The sequence below is a fragment of the Gossypium arboreum genome, chromosome 13 (genome assembly GCF_025698485.1).
Source record: "Gossypium arboreum isolate Shixiya-1 chromosome 13, ASM2569848v2, whole genome shotgun sequence".
NCBI lineage: Eukaryota > Viridiplantae > Streptophyta > Magnoliopsida > Malvales > Malvaceae > Gossypium > Gossypium arboreum.
In genome coordinates, this window is record NC_069082.1 from 119,551,814 (window position 1) to 119,562,989 (window position 11,176).

The following is an 11,176-nucleotide window of genomic DNA, read 5'->3' on the forward strand; positions in this document are numbered from 1 at the left end:
TATTCTGTTTAAGTGAATTATTAGTCCGAATACCACAAATGAAATGTTGATCCATCATACTTCATTTTACATTAATCATCTGTTTTTCCAAGTGATTTTGCTATTTTGTTTTGAACTTAATTTTCAATATTGCCTTGTTCCAACAGTTAAATTTTTTAATTTTAAAATTGTTTTTGCAATATTTGAAAGTAGAAAATCATCAAAAAAATAAAAGTAAAAAATAAAAACAAAAAGCTCTAGAGAACATAATTTTAAGACATTTGAATATATGCAATAATAAAACTGTAAAGTCACATGATTGGGGCTTACTGATATTAGCCAATTCCACTAAATTATTTCAATTATTAAGTAATTATTCACTGTAACAGTAAGGGCCTAGAATCAATCAAATCAAATCTGAATTCTGAATACTGAATACGGAGATAGGGATATATATTGAAAAGTGCAGAAAATGAAGAAAGTATGGGCAAACATAAAGCATTCAACAAAAGGTATTTTAAGATTCAGAGGACACTCTTCCTTAGAGTTACAAACGACAACCAACACACAACAGAAGTACACAAACAAAGGATTCTTTTAACCTTTTTATTATTATAACCAAGTTCTTTCTACTTCACATAAAGAGTTCTCAAAGCCCATTGCATCCTTCAACCGCATCTTGGCTCAGATTTTAGCCTTGCAGACCAATAATACCTACATCGTTTACAACTTACTAATCAAAAATAATATATCTAATCATCAATTGTAACTATGATATTTCACAAAATTATTGAACATGTGATTGAGATAGATAATTTACCGCAAGCTACTCTGCCGCCAGCATTTCCGGTGCTTTTGCTGAGCTCATGGCCGCCTGCAAATATAATAGCAGTGTTACAAAATATGACTCTAACTTCCAAATCCATTTCATAGTTTGCGGTAGATGCTTAATTACAAACATCCAATGAGGAAGAGCAAAGGGGTATACTGTTCCTAGCATAAGCAAAGGTCATAAAGGAAGAAACCAATTTAATCGGAGTCAGAGTTTTCAACTATTATTACCCTTGCCAAGGTCATCGGGATCTGCATGGACAACTACAGCTCTTCCGATAATGGAGTTTGGGCCTGTGAGAGGAATCTACAAGATACGGAACAACAGATTTTAGCAATGGACTTAAGTCGGTCCACAGCATAACCGGAAACACAAGAGAAAGAAATCAAAAGAAAGCACAAAGGACTAATAAGTAGTTGAACACACCTGTTTGTCGGTGATGGAGAAGCTTGCACAGCCTGGATCAAACAAACAAAATTGGAAAAATAAAAAATAAAAACATACTACTGAAAAAACGTGAAACGGAACAAGGAAATCGAATGTTAAACTGCTAAAACTGCTGAAATCTTATGGTCGTTGATGGAGAGCAAATATTCATACCATCATCACCAACAGTGACATTCCCTAGATCACCAGCATGGCGGTTCTCATCTTCTGGAGCACCATGCTCTTTGCCAGCAGGATTAAAATGGGGTCCTGCAAACAGATTAATCACAAGGTCAAAATCCGAAAAACAAATACACAAGCCAAGAGAAATCAACAAAGCCAACTTCTAGACGTTTACCAGTTGACATGCAGCCGTTAGTTGTGTCCCCAAGGGCATGAACATGGAAGCCATGGAGTCCCGGCTTAAGACCAGAAAGGTTCCCAGTCACGGTAGTTGGACCTAAAAAAGGAAAGAACAGATTAAATAACTTCAACATGAAACATAGAAACAAAGAAAACAGAGAGATCCTATGGGAGTTGTGATTTACCATCTCCTTCTTGGGAGAAGAAAACAGTTCCGCTAACGCCTTCATTGCTGCCAAGGACGGCAACGGCCTTCACCATTTTGGTATGTGATCTATAAATTTTCACCAAATAGGTTAATTTATCCCACTAAAAACACTATGTTTTATGCACAATTATTGAATCACATAACAGCAAAGAAGAAAAATACTTGTCTCAAGTAAGATTAACATTTTTCTTAGAAAGTGAAAAGAATAATCCATAATTTTCAAAATTAGAGAAAGAAAATCCAGATTCTTTCTTCAGCACAGAATCTAGTTCAAGACATACATATATGTATAATAAATAATTTACCTTTTTTTTTCCTTTTAGCTTTCGTCAATCAACATAAGAGAAAATGAATTGATAGTCATCAAGATCAAGCTTAACTTAAGCAGGAAAAATTGGAAAAGAAAATCGAACAAGCAAGCAAAATCTAGGCAAGAAAAACAAGAAATCGAGAGTAGACCTTGAATAAAAGCTAGTATTGGAAGAAATGTAGATCAAAAGTCAAAATACCTCTTTGTTTGCTATGTACCGAAAAAGAAAAGGTAAATGAAAGAGAGATCCAAGCCTTAAAAACCCTAGAAATTGAATGGACATAAAAAGACAAAGAAAGGAAAAGGATCTAACCTCAGAGCACCCCTTCGCCGAATGTAGAAGAGAACAAGGAAAACAGAAGTGAGAAATGAGTGTGGTGTGTTTAGCAGTTAAATCAAACTTATAGAATAAGGGGTGGAAATCGTGGAATCGCTGAAAACTGAGAGAAGCTTCTAGTAACGTACAAAACTTCACCACTTCACCTACCCCCTTAGGGTACAACGGTAATTATGCTATATGATTTAAACTATTCTAAACTTTGTTTAAAATTATATTTTAACATTCAACTTTTAAAATTACATAATAATCATTAATGTTATTAAATTATTACATATTTGTCACTGTTAACTTCCATTAAAAAATAACTTACACCTTAATTCAAATGGTTAATAGTTAATTTGGTCCCTAAACTAAAATTATTTTGATAGTTTTAAAATTTTCTTAACAATAATTGTAAAAAAATTAAAAAATCTTAAAAATAAATAATTCATATAAAATAAATAAATTGACACAAGCAAAAAAAGTTAACTAATTAATCAATTTTTGAACTTTTACAAAATAAATAAATAAATACCCATTCACTTTAATACTACTCGTTTTTTGTTTGCTTTGTTTTACACTCTTTTCATTTTCATTTTTCTTTGCCCTTTTCTTTTTCTTTTCATGTAGATCGGCATTGGTTTCATTCTTCCCAAATTATTAAAATTAATCTATATATTATTTATAGTTGAAAGTAAACTATTGACTTGAAATTTGAGAGAAAAAAGGTGGATTTTAGAGAAGAAGAAAACACTTTGTATTATAAATTTAAAAACTAAAAATTACTCAAAAATCCAATCAATCTAGCAACTAAACAATGGTGGGTTGAGAAATAAGTAGGGTACTTCAGATTATAAATTAAAAAAATCTCAAAAAGTTAAAACTTATCAAAGAACTTAAATAATATAATAGAACCTTTTGCTCTTCTTTCTTGCCATCTTCTTTTTTTAATTTTTATTCTATTTTTATTTCATAATTATTAGGAAAATCTTGTAAAGAGTTCGTTGATGGTAGAACTTTTTATGATTCTCAAGAATGAAAGCAATGTTGCAAGCTTTGATTTTGTATCTTGAAAACTTGAGCAGTAATAATCGATTTAATAGTAGAATCTGACTCTTGCATTGAGATGTATTTTATAAAGGCTAGGTGAAACAACACGAACTTGTTGATGTGATTGAAAGTGTTCATCAACGATGAAAAGCAAATGGAATTTAGTTTAAAATTACAAGACAAGTTAGTTTAAAAAATTAATTTTAATTTTAAGAATTTTTAGATTTATACATATTTAAATATTTTATATTTTAAAAAATTATGAGTTTTTAAATTATTTTTATTTATTTTTAATATTTTTAGCCTAAGATTTTTTTAAATTTTTTTACAATTATTGTTAAGAAAATTTTAAAAATATCAAAATAACCTTTTAACTATAGCAGAGCCAAATTAGCTATTAACCCTTTGAAATAATGGGCAACATTACTTTGTAAAGGAAATTAGCAGAGTGACAAAAATGTAACAATGTGATACTGTTAATGACTATTATGTAATTTTGAAAGTTGAGTAACTGAAATGTTATTCTAAACAAATTTTAGGCCAGTTGATGTAGTTTACCCTTTTATATTTATATTATTATTTAAGTTGTTATATGAGATGGTTTTATGAGTTTTTTATTTATAAAAATTTGGTTTTTAGGAGTTAAATTGATGCCAATTTAGCTGAAAATTTATGATAAGGTTAAACTTTTAAATAATAGCAAATTATAGTGATTGTTGTGCAATTATTAATAATATTTATTAGTTATTTAAATATGAAAAATTATAAAATTATTATTTAATTAAATTTGAATAAAAGTACTATAGATGTCCATATATTAGGAGTTAGATTATATTTTATCATCTCTACTAAAAAATGAGCAATATAATCCTTCTACATTAGATCAAAATGTAAATTGGACATTTTTGTTAAAAAGTTTGTTCATTTATACTGTTAAAAATTGGTGCGGCTAACAAAATAACCGGACAGTAACATATAACATGTCATAGTACATCATGCTAATGTACAAGGATCAATTTTTAACAGTAGAAATGAAATGAATTTTTTACAAGAGGACAAATATGCTCTTTGATTTAATGTGCATAGACTAATTTACCTATTTTTAAGTAGAAAGGACAAAATATAATCAAACTCCTAATACAGGGGCCTCTATCATACTTTTACCATCATATTTATCGTTTTTTTTTTGTCATCGAAAATAACATGATAACTTTTAAAATTGGTGTAATAACAAATTCAAACTTTAACATTAATATATTTTGTCAATTTAATTTTATTTTAAAAAATTTAACCGTTAATATTTATAGTTCATCTCAATGTGATCCTGATTATAAAAAATGTCACACACATCTTTCCTTCTTTCTATTTCTTTCTTCCTTTGCAAAACAAAACAAAGCTGCTTTTCTCAAGGCACATTGTTATGATGTGGGAGATGGCCATAAAACCGGTGTTAGTAAACCAAGCAACGTTTTGAAGTGGCTCCATTCCAACTCACCACATAGGTGACAGAGTTGAAAGTTGTTGCCTGCACTATATTCTTGATCCAACACCACAACATATTGAAAAATGACCCACTCTTCCATGAATTTTAATTTTAGCACAATTCTAATTTATAAACCCAATGGATCAATTGAGCGTCAAGAACTCGTGCCGGCAAACTAACCTTGTGTATCTATTTTTATGTCTGTTGGTTTTAATTTGAAATCATTAAAAAATTATCTAAAATATAATTAAGAATATCGTTTGACACAAAATAATTAGTACGTAATAAGAACTATTCGAGCAAGATTACGTATCATTCTATTTGTTGCCCTACATATCCAATGAAAAGGCAAAAAAAATAAATATATATATATTATTTTTTTCAAAAAACTTCATTGTTTAAATATATTTTATATTATTTTTATTTCTTTCACTCACATACTAAATATGTGATAGGATTGTGTTGTGCGGAAGCGTGTGAAAGAGTAAAATTATTGTACTAAAAAATCACACTAAGTTCAATTCCCAGGAAAGAGAGGTGGATCACGAGGATCACTTAAGTACCAAGTCTTTCCTAGCCGAATATCCTCTATCGTAATTTAATAGCACAATAAATCACTACAATCACATTCACAAAATATGAACAATAAATAGTAAAGAACACAGAATTTTAACGAGGTTCGCAAATCTTGCCTACGCCCCTCGGGCACTACCAACTATATTTCACTCCAAAATACAAGTGAAACTTTACAAATAGGAGAGAGAACAATGCCTTAAGTAGAGAATGGCAAATGTGGGATGATGAGAATGAGCAATGGTTGGCCTATTTATAGTTGAGGTTTAAGGGCCACCTTGCAAATTCCCTATTCACTTAGGGACCAAAAATTGCTATTATCCCATGCCCAACACTAAATAAATATTTGGTGCCCATAACTTTGACCTTTCCAAGGTATGGGTAGGTATGGGAAAGGTATGGGCAAGGTATGGGATATATTCTAATAGATTGATTCACATATAAAGTTGATTGCATCCAACATTTTCAAACCTTGGCTTGGATTCTAAATTACGAATCTCATAATGTTTTAATTGAGGTATGGAGATTTTAAATTGATGAGGAATTGAAGTCAGGAATGGCATACAAGGTTTGAAGTCGGCGGCTTGACCAACAGTGCTCTCCTGAAATGCTTTTCAATGCATCAGATGCAAAAGTAGGGAACTGCAAGCAATCAAATTGCTCATTTACAATTCAACTTGTCTCCCTTCTTATTAGCTTTCTTCCATCCCACACTCTGTTTCCATTCCCATGCATGGCATAATAAGCTTTGACAATTGATCCATTAATGGAAGTTTGCCTAAATCCTTGTACTTTTAGTTTATTACTTTACTTTTTGGCTCTTGTAATCACATCACTTGAAATCTTCAAGCTCTTTAAGTACATCTATTTTACGTCTATGAACTTGACTCTCTCTTTTAAAGATTAGAGATAATTGAAATTACCAACATCAAGCATGTTGATATAAGAAATCAACAAGGGAAAAGATAATGAAGAGAAAGTGATGAAGATTTAGAACAGTTCGGCGAAGAGCCGTCAATGAACAAGATGAGTACAGAAAATATGAGGAGCTCCATGGTGGAAAAAGGGGCCATAAATGCCTTTAGTGACTATTAATATAAGAAAGGAAGATCCCAAAAAACACACCTTTGTCTTAATCACAAAAAGGTATATATTTAATCAAATTATTTGTGTATAACAAAATACGAATGCATTTTCAAAACTCATCCAAGTAAGTATGATAGCTTATGCTCACTTACTAGCAAAGAAAAAGGCTTAGATGCCCACATGAACATGATATAGATTTTGAGTTTTGATTTCAACAGGCCCTTAAGGTCTCTTTAGCATTGAGATTGACACACCAACAGTAATGCTATACTAGCCTTAATCCTGTAAGCTAGATGATAAAGCATTTGATTTGGGCATATATGTCATAAAATTAGGTCACATTAATAACAATAGAACGGCAACAGGAATAGTATTTCCTTGATTTACCACACAAAAAGTTAAATCGACAAATTTAACTTAAAATTCCAACAACATAAGGAGTTCACACCAAGATTTTTAAATGCTCTCAGAGATCAAACATGGGGGGGCAGTGGTGAATGAACCTGCAACTTAGGTCCTTGTTTCTAGGCACCTTTAGCACGGCAGAGCTTCTCAATAAGATCGGCGGCATCCTGAACAGTTGTGATGTTTTGGGCATTGTCCTCTTTTATTGTGACTCCAAATTCTTCCTCGATTCCCATCACAATCTCAACCTGAAATGGTATGACACAAGCCACAAGCAATAACCTCAAGTAAAACACGTTATAGCGTGGACATGTGGCTTTCGCTTTAATTATATGAGACATAGAGTTATTCATGTTGATAAAGAATTAAGATTGATTAGAGAAGAATAGATAATTTCAAGGATACATATATAGACATGAGCATGAACATACAGATAGGCAAAATTTCATTCAACTCAAACAAATGCATGAAATCCATGATTCTGCACCCTACATTTACCCAAATAAGAAGCAAAGGGAAAAAGCTTGGCATTCAGAAATCAAATCAATGATCATTGAGGGGTTGAGGGAGTACCGTATCAAGAGAATCAGCTCCAAGATCAGAAAATTTTGATGCCCCAGTGACAGGTTCGTCACTTGACAAAGCTAGTTGTTTCCTTGCTATTTCGCACACCTTATCCACAGTCTCTGGTTTGGCCTGACCAATGACAATTAACCCAGGCATTAAAATCATGTTATTCACCAGAAGTATAACAATCATTTCTGCAAAAATGAACAGATCATTACTATCATGTTTGCAAATAAACCTACAAAAGATGCAGAGACATTTATGAATAATGAATATAAAAATACAAAAAAAATGTGAACCCCATTGTGTAGTCAGTAGCATTTGCCCCCTCACAAATGAGTACAGAAAGTAATATCATTCAATTGATCGAGAAACGTACAGCACAGGATATCCGCAAGCGAGCAGGCACAGGACGCAACCTAAAAGATAGGTTGTTTCTTTCCTGGTTGACAAATGAAGCCAATTTCAGCCCAGAAGCCCTGGTTGTAGCCTGTTAAAAGAAGTTGACAGCAGTCAGTCCAAAAATTCCTATAATAATAACTGTACCAGAAGAATGAACTATCTTCAAGGATATCTCAACACCTTACACCAAGCAATACAGACACTTTATATTTGCATTTTATTATAAGGAATCGTAACCAGTAGCTACCGGCATTGGTTAAGATGATATTTAAAGAAAGAAAAATATGGAAATTTACTTCAAAAAGAAATCTCAGATTACACAGATCAAAACAAGCATTAGACTAAAAGGTAAATTCTACGCAAAACTGACAAACAGATAGAGAAAAAAAAAAGGACTAGTACTATACTCAGAAACATGAATTTGAGAGAATGGATTCAGATTTCATTTATCATATAAATTGTGAGAATAAAATTAATACATTACGCATAAATTAGTTAAGATTCATTATGATTACATATTAAAAAAACATAAAAACAATAATTTCAAACTCATGAATATCTAAACAGTTTCAACTTCACATCCAACAAATCCATGAACATGAATATTACATCTGCATGTGTTTTATCACAGAATTCAAGTTACGAAACCAAGAAGAAGAAGATGAAAAAGGAATACCAAGGCGTGGCGAGGTTGCATGGAGATGGAAGAAGCAGCAATGGAAGCCATTGGAGGCAGTGTAGGGGAAACAGAGAGAAGAGAGGAAGTGAAATACGAGGGAGAACACGAAGAGAGTGTGGGGAAGAGTGGTAGTTAAGGGTTAGAGAGGGAGAGGATTTCAATACCTGCACGTTTTGTGATACTGACAGGCATTCGTGTTTTTCGATCTTAGGTAGCTATTTTCCTCGTCTTTCTTGCTATGTCTCTCTCTCTCTTTTTCTTACATAATCTTGTTCTAATATTTAAAGCAATTTAATTGAAAAAACAAATTTATATATTAAAAGGATTATATAAATAATTTAATTTATTAAAAAAATAAAACTAAAAACCACCTCCTCATAAATTAATATCATTCAATCTTATTCACATACATTCTTCCTCTTGACTCCTCATATCATTTTCATTTAAAATAATATGTTTTATTATGATCTGTTAACCGGTTTGCAATATAGCCGCCCTACCGGAAGCTACACAAACATATTTCCTCATCTTCATCACCTCATATCAATTCATGTCATAGCATACATATCAAAAGCAGACAGTAGTGGCTTAAGCATGAAAAATGACGCTTACTTTATATCACAAACAGATTACACTCAGATTGAAGACCTTGGATAACCATTATCCACACAACATCTTTCATCCATTACAAAGGAGGATTACTTATCTTATATGAATTATAAAATACGGAAAATTACAACACATGGAAGTAAAAAGGAATTCACCAGAAACTTTAGCATAAGTCTATAAAGCATGTCCTCTGCCTTTATCATTTGGACCTTCGTTAACTTGAGCTAAAATAAAGATAATTGAACATATTAGATCATCAACGATCAAATCTGATCATGCATGCAAGAATCAACAACGCTTAATCCAAAATCAGGAAGTTTCTTTCCTCACACATTATTCTAACATCTATGCATGCATAACGAGAAACACATAAATGACTTAGGGTAACCTAGAGTAAGTTAGTTGAATACTGCGAATTTTAGTTCGAAGAGGTTTTCTAGACTTAGGTTTTTAAAAAGTTTTTAGAGGAAATCAAGGAAGAAGAATAAAATGTAAAAATGTTCAAAAAGACCACCACTATCCTTATATACTTAAGCTCAGAGACAATGGCTAGTGGAAAAATTAGATTATTCCACTAACTCTCTTGATTCTCGTGATTAAGTACACTTAACATAATTTAAGTTTTATCATCTATAATAGTCTAGTTCCGTTTTAACTAAGTCTCAATTTAACTAACCAAATTATCATACTTAAATAACAAAAAAATCTGAATAGCTGTGAACTTAACGAGTTCGCTCAAAGCATCTAGGTTGGGCAAATACTTAACAGAAGTGTAACACCCCTTACCCGTATCCGACGCCGGGACAAGGTTCGAGGTGTTACTGGACTTAAATATAAACATTTATACAAACTGGGCCATAAAATTTGGCCCAAATCAAATTCATTCAATCACATGCATATCGTCCCTTATACGGTCCCACGAGGCCCAAAACATACGTTGGGAGTGGTTCGAGACTAAATCGAAAAATTTTGGAGCTTTTCCTACACTTAGAAAAATTTCATACTTTGGAGAGTCATACGACCGTGTGGGTAAGCCGTGTGGTCATACACAAGCCTGTGTGGCTTGGGACACACCCGTGTCCTCAGCTCGTGTAACTCTTTGTTTATGACGTCATGCACAATTTGGGGTCACACGCCCGTGTCTCGGGGCCGTGTCCTTCACACGGCTGAGACGCACGGCCGTGTCTCTGCCCGTGTGGCCAATGAAATGGCGATTTACCAAGCCATTTGCCACTTTTATTTGTACACTCACATACACACTTTCAATGGAACTTATCATTGCACAATTAAGCTACCAACACAACCATAATCAAGGTTTAAACATATCAAAACAATTATTTACTGTTCATAACAAAACTATCCACTTGAGTCATAGTCACTAAATTATTTATATCTTGAGCTACAGAACTCTAAATTAAGATCCACTTCATTTTTCCAAAACTAGACTCAAATATCTTCCTACCATAAAATTTTCAGAATTTATGGTTTAGCCAATAAGTACAGTTAATTCTTCAAATTCGTCCATATTCTACTATTTGACAGTTTCAACCTTTCTTAACTAAAAATTAATTATCTCTTAGTACGGGATTCGGATGATGTTCCCGTTTATTTCTCTTGAAATTAGACTCGTTAAAAAATTAAAAATTAAAATTTAAATCCCCAATTATTTTTATACAATTTTTAATGATTTTCCAAATTTAGAACAGGGAAACCCGAAATCATTATAACCTTGTCTCACAAAAATTCAAATATCTCATAAAATTAAATTCTTTTGCTTGTACCGTTTCTTCTATGTAAAACTAGACTCAATAATATTTAATTTTATATTTTATTAAACCTCTAATTCTATTTCCACAATTTTTCGTGATTTTTCAAATTTGTACTA

The 11,176-nt window shown here is 32.1% G+C and overlaps 2 protein-coding genes across 3 annotated transcripts; both read right to left on the bottom strand.

Moving 5' to 3' along the window:
* Positions 1-401: 401 nt before the first annotated feature.
* On the bottom strand, positions 402-2,606 carry LOC108461094 (superoxide dismutase [Cu-Zn]). Of its 2 annotated transcripts, none has more exons than XM_017760788.2 (8): positions 2,432-2,606; positions 1,786-1,874; positions 1,596-1,697; positions 1,412-1,507; positions 1,238-1,269; positions 1,042-1,117; positions 800-853; positions 402-693 (listed from the first exon to the last, which is right to left on the bottom strand). In XM_017760788.2, exons 2-8 carry the CDS (start codon positions 1,859-1,861, stop codon positions 671-673), a joined length of 459 nt encoding a protein of 152 aa, XP_017616277.1. In that variant the 5' UTR covers positions 1,862-1,874; positions 2,432-2,606; the 3' UTR covers positions 402-670. The 2 variants fall into 2 exon arrangements, with proteins under 2 accessions (XP_017616277.1, XP_017616278.1); XM_017760789.2 differs by having other exon boundaries at positions 2,318-2,438.
* Positions 2,607-6,927: 4,321 nt separating this feature from the next.
* On the bottom strand, positions 6,928-7,793 carry LOC108463347 (acyl carrier protein 2, chloroplastic-like). The gene is made up of 2 exons (XM_017763294.2): positions 7,608-7,793; positions 6,928-7,282 (listed from the first exon to the last, which is right to left on the bottom strand). Exons 1-2 carry the CDS (start codon positions 7,791-7,793, stop codon positions 7,154-7,156), a joined length of 315 nt encoding a protein of 104 aa, XP_017618783.2. The 3' UTR covers positions 6,928-7,153.
* Between the last annotated feature and the right edge of the window lie 3,383 nt (positions 7,794-11,176).

Bases quoted from the DNA above. Each gene is read 5' to 3' on its own strand.
- LOC108461094 (XM_017760788.2), bottom strand. From the start codon at position 1,861: ATGGTGAAGGCCGTTGCCGTCCTTGGCAGCAATGAAGGCGTTAGCGGA. The intron at 1,698-1,785 runs GTAAATCACAAC...TTCCTTTTTTAG, and splicing joins CTTCTCCCAAGAAGGAGATG to GTCCAACTACCGTGACTGGG. The intron at 1,270-1,411 runs GTATGAATATTT...TGTTTGATCCAG, and splicing joins TGTCACTGTTGGTGATGATG to GCTGTGCAAGCTTCTCCATC.
- LOC108463347 (XM_017763294.2), bottom strand. From the start codon at position 7,793: ATGATTGTTATACTTCTGGTGAATAACATGATTTTAATGCCTGGGTTA. The intron at 7,283-7,607 runs GTACTCCCTCAA...ATACCATTTCAG, and splicing joins GAGCTGATTCTCTTGATACG to GTTGAGATTGTGATGGGAAT.